A 13,721-nucleotide genomic window follows, 5' to 3' on the forward strand; every position below is an offset into this window, starting at 1 on the left:
CCCAATCCGCCACTTTGCAGGCCGCGGAAAAGCGGCAAAAGGCCGCTTCCCCGCGGCCTGGAAAGGGGTGTCCTTGGGGCTTCAAGCCCCAGGACACCCGGCGATGGCGGGGAGGAGGAGAAAGGGGCCGCTTGGCCCCTTTCTCCTCTGCGTCACGGAGCGCAGCCATGTATAGGCTGCGCCCAGCGATGCAGACCCCAGAAGGAGCTCCTTTTCGGAGCTCCTTCTTGCACTGCGGAAAGGGTGCTCTAGGCGCCCTCGCGTGGTGCAAAGATGTCACGTCTGCGCCACCTCGTTTGGAGGCAGTGAGGTCATGATGTAATGGCGGCGGCTGTGTGGAACAGCCGTCGCCATTTTGTATGGACTGGGTCCGTACTAGGGTTAGGGGCGTCAGGAAGTGACGCCCCTTTCTAACCTTAATATGGACCCAGTCCGTATTTTCAGGCCCGTCTGTAACGGGCCATAAAAACATTTAAATTACATTGTTATACATGTTAAAAAGCACCTCATGCATTGCCCAGCAGTGGTTCCCTAACTCTGGCCTTCCAGGTGTTTTGGACTTCAATTCCCAGGATTCCTGACTGTTGGCCAAGTGAATTTCCGGGAGTGGAAGTCCAAAATACTTGGAGGACCTATGTTTGGGAAGCACTGGCTTAGAGAAATTAATGGAGGATAAAAGTATCAGTTGCTACTGGTCATAACTCTTTGAAGCTCTGGGTTCAGATGGAGGATACCAGTTGCTGGGAAGCAACAATGGATGTTGTCTCATAGCCCTATTTTCTGCCTTCTTGGAGGCAATGAACTTGCCATTATGGAAAGCAGAGTGGCATACTGGAGGAATACTTGATTGGATCCTGCAGAACACTTGTGGTCATTTAAAGTAGAACTCAGTACTAGAAGAAACACAGTATATGTGTTATTCATCAGCATATTCTCAGCTAATAGATCTGCTTAGGTGTAATTGTTTATAACAGGTGTTGTCAGAAAAACTACTGAATCCCCACTGTGAAGTTTATTACCACAGCAGTTCAGCTGACTGTAGCTAGGGTGTTCTTATTGACTTAGGAGAAAAGCACTAGTAAATGGAATAGAGCCAAAACTCAGAGGTGTGCTCATGTGGTTGCTATGGTCAAAATGGAAGGGAATTACTTTGATTAGACCATCACAATGTCACAAATTAAAATAGTTATTTTATAAATTTGATATGTACCACTCTGGAATAAAAGCCCTAAACATGATCCTGAATAAGGCACCCTAAAAAATCCCAAATAAAACAATGATTAAACACATAAATCAATTGCAAGGTAACAATAAGAGCTGGCAAAATAGTGGGTCCTCACCTGGCACAGAAAGACACAGTAGTAAGCACCAGGCAAACTGACTTGGGATCATTCCACAAATCAGAAAGTCTAGATTTGAGTGCCACATACTTGGGCCAATGTCAAATGCAACCATTTTACTTACAGAAGTAACTTCTGTGACCACAAGTGGAAACAAGTAGCCCCTTCCCCTCTTGCAGCCCCTTCCACTCTAAAAAGAGCTGCTCCAGGAAGCTGGGACACTTGGATGAAGCCTCAGAACATTTAAGGCATCTGGAGATAGGAGCAGCAGGCCAGTTTAGAGATGGGCAGAAACTCCTGATGCCACATTGGATATAAGCCCAGGTGTAGCAACACCTAAGATGTTCTTACAGTGTAAATGCATTGGTGGATACATTCAGGAAGAGGTACCTCCACACATCCTCACACAGGACTAATGCTGTTTTCCTTTATTTTTTATTAACTTTATTTAAAAAAAAAAAAGCAGAATTGCACAGCACTCCATATGTTGTTGAACTGCAGCTCCAAGCACTTCTAGCCAGCATAAGGGTGAGAACTACTGGGAATTGCATTCCAGCCAGGCTATAGTGAGCTCCTAGATTGCTCACTTGTCATTCCAGCCAGTCTCTTATTCACCTGTTCTGAATACAGAGAAAAAATCCTGACACGTCTTATGAAAAAGTTTTACATCAAGTCCTTTGATTATATAACATGCCTTTTCAGAACTCCACTGATTTTATAACTGTGTATGTTTAGAGCTGTACACTAACGCCTTCATAATTTTTTCTTTCTTTCTCATAACAAACAGTCCCTGCCCTCCATGCTCTTACACAGTTTGCTCCTAACTTTTGAATCTGCAATAATGTTGATGAGGAGCTCATCTGGAATCTCAGCACCTGCAGAGTTGGCTGTACTATAGAGAAAGGTCACATAGCTTGTGATTTAGGGGCACTTCAAAAACATGAAATACAAATACAGTATTGCCTGCAGTTGTTATTGTCCAGTGAGTAGTGTAGCCTCCATCAGAACCGTAAACCCTGATCAAGTAAAGGCCTTTTGACCTTCCCCACTCTGATGGTTCCCTGCAGACTCCACTGAGACTCTCCACACAGCATCCATCCGTTTCAAAGAGGGAGAAAATTATCCTAGCATGGGGGAGTGCAAGGCTTTTCAGACAAATCATGTGAAGTTGTCCATGGTGTGATGAGGGTTGTGATGCCAGAAAACATCCAGTGTGACATTCTTAAGATTGTTGTGTTCTGTGTGTGCATCTGTTTTTCCTCCTCTTTGTTCTTGGGTTGTTTTTTTTCTTCGTTGTGTTGACATTCATATCATATGCCTATGTAAAACTTGCACACAAGACTCTTCTGTATAATGCTTTCAAATTCTCAAGATTTTCTCTCACTTTTTGTAAGCATCAATGTATAGAAATATTTTCAACCACAACCACTGTGACAAGAACACACAGAAACAGGAAGCAGTAACAGGAAATATTACTTTAGCTTCTGCTGCAAACAACTCAGTGCACTGCTGCTGTTGTTAACTGCTGTCAGGTTGATTTAAAGACTCTGTGAATGAGAACCAGTGTGGTGTAGTCTATGACTTTGGAGACCAGGATTCAAATTCCTATTCAGCCTGGAAACTCATTGGGTGACTTTGGGCAAGCCACACTTTCTCAGTCTTTGAGGAAGGCAAAGGCAAAAAATCCTATGAACAAATCTTGACAAGAAAATCCCGTGATCAGTTCACCTTAGTCACCACAAGTCAGTTTGAAAAGATTTGAAGGCACACAGCAATGAATGAGAAATGTACAAGTCTCCCTATCGGCAGTCCTGCTCCGGTCATGCAAACTCTGGGCTGTGGCTTCCTTGACTGTGTCTATCCATTTGTAAAGAGATCCTGTAGCACCTTTGAGTCTAACTGAAAGAAAGAATTTGGCAGCAAGAGCTTTTGTAGACTTCAGTCTACTTCCTCAGATGCATTCTGAGGAATTATACAGACTAACTTCTTTGAATTCTATCCATCTGTAAGACAGCCACCCTCTTTTCCTACTGCATTCTACCTTCCCAAACATCATGGTCTTTCGTAGGGAGTCATGTCTTCTCATGATATGGCCAAAGTAGGACAGTCTCCATTTATCCTAACAATCCTAACTATTGTATTCAATGATACACACCTCAGGATCTCGTCCAGTTTCTTCACATCAGCCCTTCCAAGTTGTTGTCTTCAGATTACTTGACTGCAGTCTCCCTTCTGATTAATGACTGAGCCAAAGCATGGGAAATATTGAACTATTTCACTCTTCATTATTATGTAAATCATCTGTGGTCATTTTCCCCCTTAATGTGCCACTGTAAAACCACCTTTGCACTTTTGTCTTTGACCTTCTTCAGAAGTCATTCCAAGTTGTTCTTATTTTTTCCTAGTAGTATGGTGTCATCTGCATATCTTAAATTGTTGATGTTCCTTCTTCTAATTTTTATACCTCCTCCAAGTCTAATCCTGCTTTACATTAAACAAATGCTTAATTAAACAGATAGGATGATAAAATGCAGCCTTGTCTGACAATTCTCTTTTTCCATCTTCTGTCCTGATAGCACCCCCTTGTCTTGAGTACAGGTTACATATCAGGATAATCAAATGTTGTGGCACACTTGTATCACAAAGAGCTATCCACAGTTTTTCATGATCTACCCAATCAAGACTTTGCTATAATCTATAACACAGAGACTGATTTTCTTCTGGAAATCTTTGGTTCACTCCATTATCCAGCATATGTTTGCAAGATGATCCCTCATGCTCCATCTTTTCCTGAATTCATCTTGGACAGCTGGCATTTCTCCATATATGGTAAAGGTCTTTGTTGTAGAATTTTGAGCATCACTTCACTTGCATGGGAGATTAATGCCATGGTCCTGTGGTTACTGCAATCCCTGGTGTCTCCTTTCTTAGGGCTTGGGGCATATATTGAATGTTTCTAATTTGTTGGTCCATTATTTTGCCTTCTATATTTGACAATGCATTATTGATATTGTGTGTCTTCAAGTCATTTCCAATTTATGGCGACCCTAAGGTTAACCTGTCATAGGGTTTTCTGGGGCTGAGAATGTATGACTCACCTGAGGTCACCTAGTGAGTTTTTATGGCCAAGAGGCGAATCAAATCCTTGTCTCTAGAGCAGTGGTCCCCAAACTGTGCCCTTTAAGATATTTTGGATGTCAGCTCCCAGAATCCCAGACTATTGGCCAACATGGCTAAGGCTTCTGGGAGCTGAAGTCCAAAATCTCTTAAAGGGCACAGTTTGGAGACCACTGTCTTAGAGTCATAGTCCAACACTCAAACCACTGGACCATACCTTCTTCTCATGAGTAGCAGCTCATACAGTTAAGGTATGTTCTGCAAGTCCCAAGTAACAGCTTTACTAGCAGTGGAACAGCAGAACAGTTTTCTAATAATAATAATAATAATAATAATAATAATAATAACAACAACAACAACAACAACAACAATAATTAAAAAATCTTTATTTCTATACTGCTTTTCCAATAAGATCAAAGCGGTTCACAGATTCAAGGAAAAAGTATACATCACATCATACAACAATACAGTTCTAGGTAGCCAGACTAGAATCCATCCCTCTCTCAGGCTGCCAACAGCAGTTCCATAATCACCTATAGCAAGAGACAGACTGTACAATTGTAGCAACACCTCTTTTGGTCTGCAAGAGATTTGGCCTGGGAATGGCTAACTTTCCTGCTGCCCACTATCCCTTGAGTAGCCAGCTATGTTGTTAATTTGGAAATCAGACATAACCAGGACAACATTTCCGTGTCAGAGCAGGTAGTTTAATGACTAAGACTTCAAATGTATTTTTCTGGAGACTGGTTACATAATTACAAGTATTCTGGAAACAAGAACTCCCACAGGGAAGGCTGAGGAAGGATACTGTATTCCCTTTTAAGACGTTGCCAAATTGCTACAGTTTTCTAACCAAGTGGATGGAGAACCCTTGCTCCTCCTATGAGTTTTGGTCAACAGTTCCCATTATCCCCCTTCACAATGGCCAATGGTAAAGGATTGTGAGAGTTGTCATGAAACACATATTTGTAGGGCTAAAGGCTCCTTGTCTCTGCTTTAAACAGTTAGAAGCTTTTAATTGATTGTGTGTGTGTGTGTGTGTGTTCCCCATTAAGCCAATAGGGCAACCCATTTAAAGATAATGCCCATGGTTTGTTTAAGGCCTAGATTACATGAACAAAAGATAACTTTACAGATAGCTTGCAGACTTAGTCTGACTGGCTGTTGGACTTTAGTCCAGATGTTACAGGTAACTTTGCAGACCCAATGCATGTTAGTCAGGATAGCATCACTTTCCACATCTCTAGCAACTTTGATTACCAGAGTAGCTAAACTGATTGGAAGCCAGTGCATTCTTAATACTCTTTGTTGTCTGTGAGCCATAAATCAAATGCATTATAGATTTGAGGACCCACAGGGTGCTTGCTGGGGCCAATGTGCTGTGACTATGAATGTCATGACATGCATGATGCTGTGGCCTATAGCACTGAGCTTTGCTACACATTCACAGAGAGGGCAAGCACAGTTTTTTTGGATTGGATTTGGTATGGCTCCTAACAGGCAAGCCAACACTAGTGTTGCCCTACAGTGTCCTCTTTAGGGACTTGCTTCTGATGTCCTCTTAGCAACCTAAAAATAGCACAGCAGTACTGGGGCTGCCACTTTCCTTGAGAGCAAAAAGAAAATGTTGCAGCAACACTCTCCTTAGAGGCCCTTCTAAAGTAGAAATCTTTGGTGGGCGACTGTTAAAGGCTATAGGGGTGCATTAGCCCCCAGGAGGCCTTGAAGGGCTACATTTGATTCCACAAAAATAATTTTAAAGAGTAGAAAAAACAATCATGCATACACACACATACACACACACAACAAACTGCTCAGGAGGTTAGGGGGACACTTTGACCATAGTTGGGATTTCAGAAAGGGCCTCTCCTGGGCCAGGGACGTAGCTAGGATTTTAGGAAGGGGGGGGGGTCCAGACTAAGTGCCACCATTATAATGGGGCTTGAGTGCGGCGGCGCAGCAGCACACACCATTCATTTTTCTAATGGAAGGGGGGGTCCGGACCCCCAGATCCCCCCCCCCGGCTACATCCCTGCCTGGGCCTAAATTGACCTGGGGACCCACAAAATGTGATGGGGAAATACCCCATGCCCCCCAGTAGAAATTTTGGAGCACTTGGGGGCAATTTTTTTAAAGTGCAAAACTGACTTCAAGTGTGGGGACAGGAGGCCTCCAACGATGTAGAAAAGCAACCCCCAGAGTGTATTTGGGGGCCTTCTAGAGAGAAAAAAGGAGGAAATAAAGAAAAAGAAAAGAGCTTGGATTTTTAAAGAAAAAGTACTTTTGATCTCTGAGTTTTAGAGTAGGGTATTGATCAGGGGAAGGCAATGGTAAACCTCCTCTGATCAAAGTATTGCCGAGAAAACCCCACGATAGGCTTGCCTTAGGATTGCCGTAAGTCAGAACCAACTTGAAGGCACATAACACATGAATACTGCACTTTTAATGGCTCAAAAGACAAGGCAGGCTTGTTCCAGATCTCCTTTGGGGAACATGTCCTCATCTTTTCTGAACCTAATTTAACCAGTTCTGGATTTGACAAGTGATAGTGCGAGAGCAAGGTACCAGCAAATGTACATCATTAATGTGTTGAGGCTCATAAACCCTTTCCTTGGGCTTTTGAATTACAATAATTGTATATGCACAATCATACTGAATGAAATATGGATATTTTGTATGGATGTGAAAAATGTCCTCAACAATAAAATAAACTTCAAAGGTGATTTTAGAGTAGGGCATTGAGCTTGGGCAAGCACACTCTCTCAGCCTCAGGGGAAGGCAATGGCCAAAAAACACCCCTCTGAACAAGCCTTGCCAAGAAACATCCAGGAGAAATGGCACGAAGGCACACAAGACACACAAGAAGGAGAGGAACAACAACACGGCTCTCTCTGGATATGTATAAAAAAGGTTTTTTAATGTGTGTATGTTTACATTTAAACTTTGTGGTGTTTTAATTAGTGTTTATTTTAACTGTCCTTTAAAAACTTGTTTTAATGTGTTTTTATACTGTGAGCTGCCATGGGTCCCTTCTGTGGGAGAACGGCGGCACAGGAGTAAAATAAAGTTAAAATAAAATAAAAATATAAAATGAAATGAAATAATAAAATAATATATAAATAATAAAATAATGTAAATATAAAATAAAATGAAGTAATAAAATAAAAATAATAAAATCAAATAAATGTAATATAAAATGAAATAATAAAATAAAACGAATATATAAATTGAAATGAAACAATATATGAATAATAAAATAATATAAATATAAAATGAAATGAAATAATAAAATTAAATAAAAATAATAAAATAAAATAAAATACACTCATCCCTCCATATTTGTGTCTTTGATTATTCATGGATTGTATCAGTATGTCCTCTCTAGGGATAGCTAGGTCCTCCAGTGCAACTCCATGGTCAACCTGAACTAAACGTTGCACTGAGAGGCCTAGAGGGACTGGCTCCTATGGCCGTGCGATACATACGTGGCTCTATGCGCCCAGAGAGGCTCTGAGGGAAAACCATGGCGCTTGGGTTGTGAGGGGTCTTCCTTCCCTCCCTCTTGAGGGGGCTCTTTCTTCTCGTGTCCCGGAGGGAGAAGGGCGACACAACGCGGAAAGGGAAAATAAGCAGGAAATGAAAATGAGACAATAAAATAAATTTAAAGTATTAAAAGAAATGTAAATATAAAATAAGAAAAATAAATATTAAAATAGATGAAGTAATAACATTAAAATGAAATAATAAAAGACGATGACTACGAAGCAGCCGCTCTCCTCCCTTGTCTGGGAGCCCGGGGCCGGCGCTGGACGCCTCCTCCTCCTCAGGGAGAGAGAGGGCCCTCGGCCGCCTCTTCTGGGGACCGGGGCGCGAGGGCAGGCGGCTTCGGCCGATAACGGACGCGGGGCCGAGCCCTTCTCCCGCTCCCGGGCGGGAAGGGCGACGGGCGGGCGGGCGGCTGCTCCCCAGGAGGAGGAGGAGGAGGAGGCCTGAAAGTGGGCAGGGCCGGGGCCTCCGAGGGCATGGCTGCCGCGGCCGAGCCCCCCTCCTGCTCCTGCCCCGCGGAGGCGGAGGCGGAGGCGGCGTCCAAGGGCCCGGCGGGGCAGCCTCCTCCTCCTCCTCCTCCTCCTGCTGCTGCTGCTGCCCCCCTCCGCCCGCGGTTCCCGGCCTCTCTGGCGGCCGCCTTCTCCTCCTCTCCGCCGGGCGCCATGGGGGACTACGACTCGTGGACGTCGTTCCTGGGGGAGTGGGGCCGGTTTCAGCGCCTGGTCTTCTTCCTGCTGAGCGCCAGCATCGTGCCGAACGGGTTCAACGGGATGTCGGCGGTCTTCCTGGCGGGGGTCCCCGAGCACCGGTGCCGGGTCCCCGAGGGCGCCAACCTGAGCGCCGCCTGGAGGGAGGCCAGCATCCCCGAGGAGCAGCGGCCCGGGGGCAGGACGGGGCCCCACCGCTGCCGCCGCCTCCGCCTCGAGGCCCTGCGCAACTTCTCCGCCGCCCGCCTGCTCCCGGGGACCGACGTCAACCTCAGCCTCGTCCCCACCGAGCCCTGCCTCGACGGCTGGGAGTACAGCCCCAGCCCCTACCTCGCCACCATCGTCAGCCAGGTACCGCCGCCACCGGCCTCCCTCCCTCCCTCCTTCCTTCATTTTCGGGGGCAGGACAGGACCCCCCCCCAGGACTCTCTCGCTCGCAGACCCAGCCCGGTCCCCTGACCCCCCCCCCCCGAAGGGCTCCATCTCAGCACACTAAGGAGTTCTCCCTGCTTGGAGGTCTTTCAGCAGAGGTGGACGGCCACTGTCCTGGGATGCTGGACGGAGAGCTCCTGCTGGCCCCTTCAGCTCTCCGATCCCATGAGATCCGAGTGTGCCTCTTTCCCGGAGTGTTTTAGCGTGGCTTGAGGCAGCCTCCCTCCTGTTATCCGTCCCTTCGCGGCGGTTATCTCTGGCCCTTGCATGCACCCTCCATTGCAGCCCTTCATCCAGTGCCCTGGTCCCTTCATTCCAGCCCTGTCCCGCCTTTGAGTCCATTGATGGCACTCCCTCAGCCCACTTCTGCCCTGCCTTTCTTTCTCCCTCGAAGGGGACCAAGTGCAGGGAAACCTCTGCCTTTCCTGGAAGGAAGCCTGCCCTGCCCTGCCCTGCCCTGCCCTCTTCGTCTGGAAAACCAGGAGGCCAAGGGACCTTGCAGCCCCTTTGGGACCCTGGGGCTTATCACACGCAGTGGATCCCATGCGGAAATGGGGTTTAAAAATCCAGGGGGAAACGGCAAAAGCGGGTTGATTTTCAGACACGCCACGATCAATAAGCAATAACAACAACGTGACAAAAACCAGAATGGAAAGGCAACAAAGCCCACTCCTTTTCACTTTCAGGACTTTCCAGAAGCAAAAAGGAGCAGGCCTTGTCTGCTTCCCGTAGTCAAAAGGCTCATTAATGCTCATTGGCTCTTAGGCTGTAAACCCCAACGTTGTCTGAAAATCTACCAGCTTCTGTGGGTTTTCTCCAGTTTAACCCCAGCTTCTGCACAGGATCCATCCATCCATCCCATGCGACAAGCCCTGAAGTGAAAGAGAGAGGCTGGCAGCAGGAGCCTTCCCAGGCGCAAGCCTGCTTCCTCCCAGCCATCTCAGGAAGGCAGCCTCTCTCTTTCCAGCTTCTGCCTTTAGTCAGTCTCAAAGGCATGATAAGATCTCTCTGCATACTTCCCTCTTTCAGTTACTCTAAAACCTGAGCCACCTTATTCACAGCTCCATGTAACTACAGCCGGCCCTTCTTACACATAGATTTCTTATACATGGATTCAAGCATCCACGGTTTGAAAATGTTCCAAAAAAGTATTCAAATATCAAACCTTGATTTTCCATTTTTTATAAGGGACACCATTTAGCTATGTCATTATATTTAATGGGACTTGAGCATCCACAGATTTTGTTATCCACGGGGGATCTTGGAGCCAATCCCCAGCGTACAACAAGGCTCCACTGTACTGTATTTTACCTCATGAAAAGGAACCATTACCTGGCGAAAGGCAAGAGTGTTATTTGTCCTGGAAGCACCCCCCCCCCCCAAATCCAACCAGCCTTTAAGGTGAGCATAAACAGTTATTCCTGCTGGGATTTTATACATTTTTTGGCATTGTTTTCTTCAGTTTATCCACAGGTCATATCAAACGTGCCCCAAACCTTCCTTCAACTGATTCATGATATCAACTTATAGTCTAGTATATATGGTAGTCTCAAAGGTGCTGATAGACCCCTTTGCAATCTGACTGATGGCTTGCCAGTCAGCCTGGCTTTGCTAGAGAGGCATGGCATAGCAAGCCCCCTTTTTCACCCCCCTCCAGTCTGTTCCTGCTCTATTGTCAGCTGAAGCTCAGCCCCATGTTTGGCATCTTTCCTGCTGTCCTCATTCCCAGGTTGAGCTGTCTCAACCATCACCACCACCACCACCACCACCACCCTGTTTTCCAGAGAACAAAGTAAATCCTAAGTTCCTATGCCGTTTCTGGTTTCAGTGTTCATAAGCTCCCTGCCCTGATCCCGACTGCCTCTCCAGCATTTTAACCAGTGCTTTTGCTATGTGCCTCTCTGAGCAAACTAGTGCAATCTCAGTATCTGTTGCTGTGATACAAAATATGGAGAACTTCATATATAGAGGATGGGGAGTGGTTGTCCTATGTGACTCTGTGCCTGAAGTAGTAAGGAGGCAAAACCTAAATGACTAAAGGGCACAGAATGAGAAAGTGGCAAAGTTCAGCCCAGTCTTTTAAGGTGAGATTTCCTTAGGTACTTTCCTTCCTTTTTTTAACCTTCTCAGTCCTTGGGGATATAGATATTGTATGGATTTGTGGGATTTCAGAAGAAAATAGAATGAGAACTGCAGAAGAAAAGGACTTTTTATACCTTTATGCTATAATGGCAGCATTATATCTCTCAGAGACAACATCTTTGAATGTGTATCATCCTTGCTACCTTATTTAAAATTATATTGCCATTTAGGCTGTGCATTTTTACATAGAATGAAATGGAATTATTTATTCCATTTCATCAGAGAAGAGCCCTTCTGAAAAAAATGAAGGCCTAACTGGCCCATTCTTTCTGGAAGGCCCACAAAATTCCACACCTTTGCTAAGTTTTTGGAGTCTATGGACTGGTACAGACAGCCCTAAAGGTGTGGTTTGACATCAGCCCTTTGACCACCAGATCGGGGCTGTAGCAACCACATGCCGCAGCCTCAATTTGGCATTTTTCTGACCCAGAAAGAAGCGGCAAAATGCCAATCCTTTTTGGGCTGGAAAAAAAGGAGCCTTTTCTGCCACAGAAGCAGCTTTTCAATGCTCCTGCAGCATGTAAATGCTATGTCACTGGAGCAACACAATGCTCCTCGCTGTCTGGATGGTTGGGCAATGTCACGCTGGCTTGGGAGTGGCGTTGGGGCATGCATCACCTGAATGCCACACACCCCATGCCACCCCAAAGCCAGCTTAAGCTGCTGATCTGTTTCAACTCTATTTCTTTCTAATTTATGAGGTAAAATACAGTACAGTGGACCCTTGTTATACGCTGGGATTTGGTTCCAAGATCCCCCGTGGATAACAAAATCCGTGGATGTTCAAGTCCCATTAAATAGATTGACATAGCAAAATGGTGTCCCTTATAAAAAATGGGAAATCAAGGTTTGATATTTGAAATGTATACTTTTTTGAACATTTTCAAACCGTGGATGCTTGAATCCGTGTATAAAAAATCTGTGGACTTCTCTTTATATCAGTTTGCTGATTTAGTGCAAAAAAATTCTGACTAGTTTCTTTCCTGCTTGAAGTTTGTTTATCCTTTCTGAAATGGGCGTAGGAGTTAACGCCACTGAATTTTCGTACAGCATTTTATATTGCCCAATTATCAATTTGTTTTCTATGTGGAATACAAAAACTTAAAACCATAAATAAATTTGAAGTTAAGAATAAGTTAAATTATCATTGGTATACCATTGTCAGCCTTAATGCTCATATCAAAAGGCAAAGAGGCATGTTTTTAAAAAGAAAAAGCTTGGGAAAAGGAAAAGATCTTCATAGGGTGTTGAAAAGTGTGCAACATAGTGCCAGGCAAGTTCTCTGGGAAGGATATTTTACAATTGAGGTACCACCATTGAAAATGCCCTGCCTTTAGTTGTCATCTGTTTTGTTTTGTTTTTTGGAGACCACCAGAATAAGACTCCTGAACTTCAGGTCCAGGCAGAAGTATATGGGATCAGACAATCTTTTTTAAACTGTATTTCCCCCATTAAATACTGAAACAAGTCATTCAAATTTTTCTACCTGCTATGGAGATGTCAGTTTTACTCTAAGTGTGTTTGCAATGATGTAACCAAAATGTGGAGCACTTTTCAGTCAGCAGTTTAACATGCTATAGTTACTTATTACAGTATTTACTTAACACATGCCAACCATTTACATAGTCCATAGTACTGGCTGGATGTATGAGACCTACATGCTTAACAATTACAATAGGTAATAGTTCCAAAGGTAGACTAGAGTGACCCTGCATTTGAACTTTTTGCAGATGGAATGGAACAAAGGTCCAATGTCCTAGTTCATTTATCTGCTGCAGTATAGAAACATTTATTTACCAGCCTTCTTACCCCTTTCTACTTACAATAATTTGACTACTATATAGCATGCTATAAGTAGAAAGCAACTGCTTTTAAGAAGAGAAAAATATTTCAGTTCAGATAACATTCCTTGGCATGGCACCCTCAAGAAGCTTTGGACTACAACTTCTACTATTGGCCATGCTTGCTCCATCTGATCCAGACCAAACATGCAAACTCAAGGGGTTCTTCTACACTGTAGAAATAATGAAATGACTTTAACTGTCTTGCCTCCATTTTACAGAGTCCTGGAATTTTTAGTTTTGTGAAGCATCAGCACTTTTTTTGGCAAAGAAGGCTAAAGAACTTGTAACACTACAAATCCCAGGATTCCATAGGATGGAGCTATGGTGCTTGAAGTGGTGTAAAACTGCAATATTTATCTAGCATAGATGCACCCAAGGTTTCTTCTTGTTGATTAGGCAAGCTAGTTGATGTAAGTGTTGGGAAGGGGGAACAGAGATGAGAAGATTCAAATTAGGACAACATTCAAATGCGAGTTAAAGCAGATCATGAAGGTGTATTCATTTTTTTTATCATAGGATGCAATAAGGCAGGGGTAGGCAACCTGCGGCCCGTGGGCCAGATGCGGCCCGGCAAGGCCTTGGGACCGGCCCCA

The 13,721-nt window shown here is 44.5% G+C and overlaps 1 protein-coding gene across 1 annotated transcript in view; it reads left to right on the top strand.

Moving 5' to 3' along the window:
* Window positions 1-8,581: 8,581 nt before the first annotated feature.
* Window positions 8,582-13,721, top strand: part of LOC121922138 (solute carrier family 22 member 5-like) — a 58,427-nt gene continuing 53,287 nt past the window's right edge. Inside the window, exon 1 of the mRNA XM_042451138.1 lies at window positions 8,582-9,061. Within this exon, the coding sequence (XP_042307072.1) occupies window positions 8,666-9,061 (396 nt within the window). The 5' untranslated portion in view covers window positions 8,582-8,665. The remainder of the gene's footprint in view (window positions 9,062-13,721) is intronic.

The sequence above is a fragment of the Sceloporus undulatus genome, chromosome 2, assembly GCF_019175285.1.
Source record: "Sceloporus undulatus isolate JIND9_A2432 ecotype Alabama chromosome 2, SceUnd_v1.1, whole genome shotgun sequence".
Lineage (NCBI taxonomy): Eukaryota > Metazoa > Chordata > Lepidosauria > Squamata > Phrynosomatidae > Sceloporus > Sceloporus undulatus.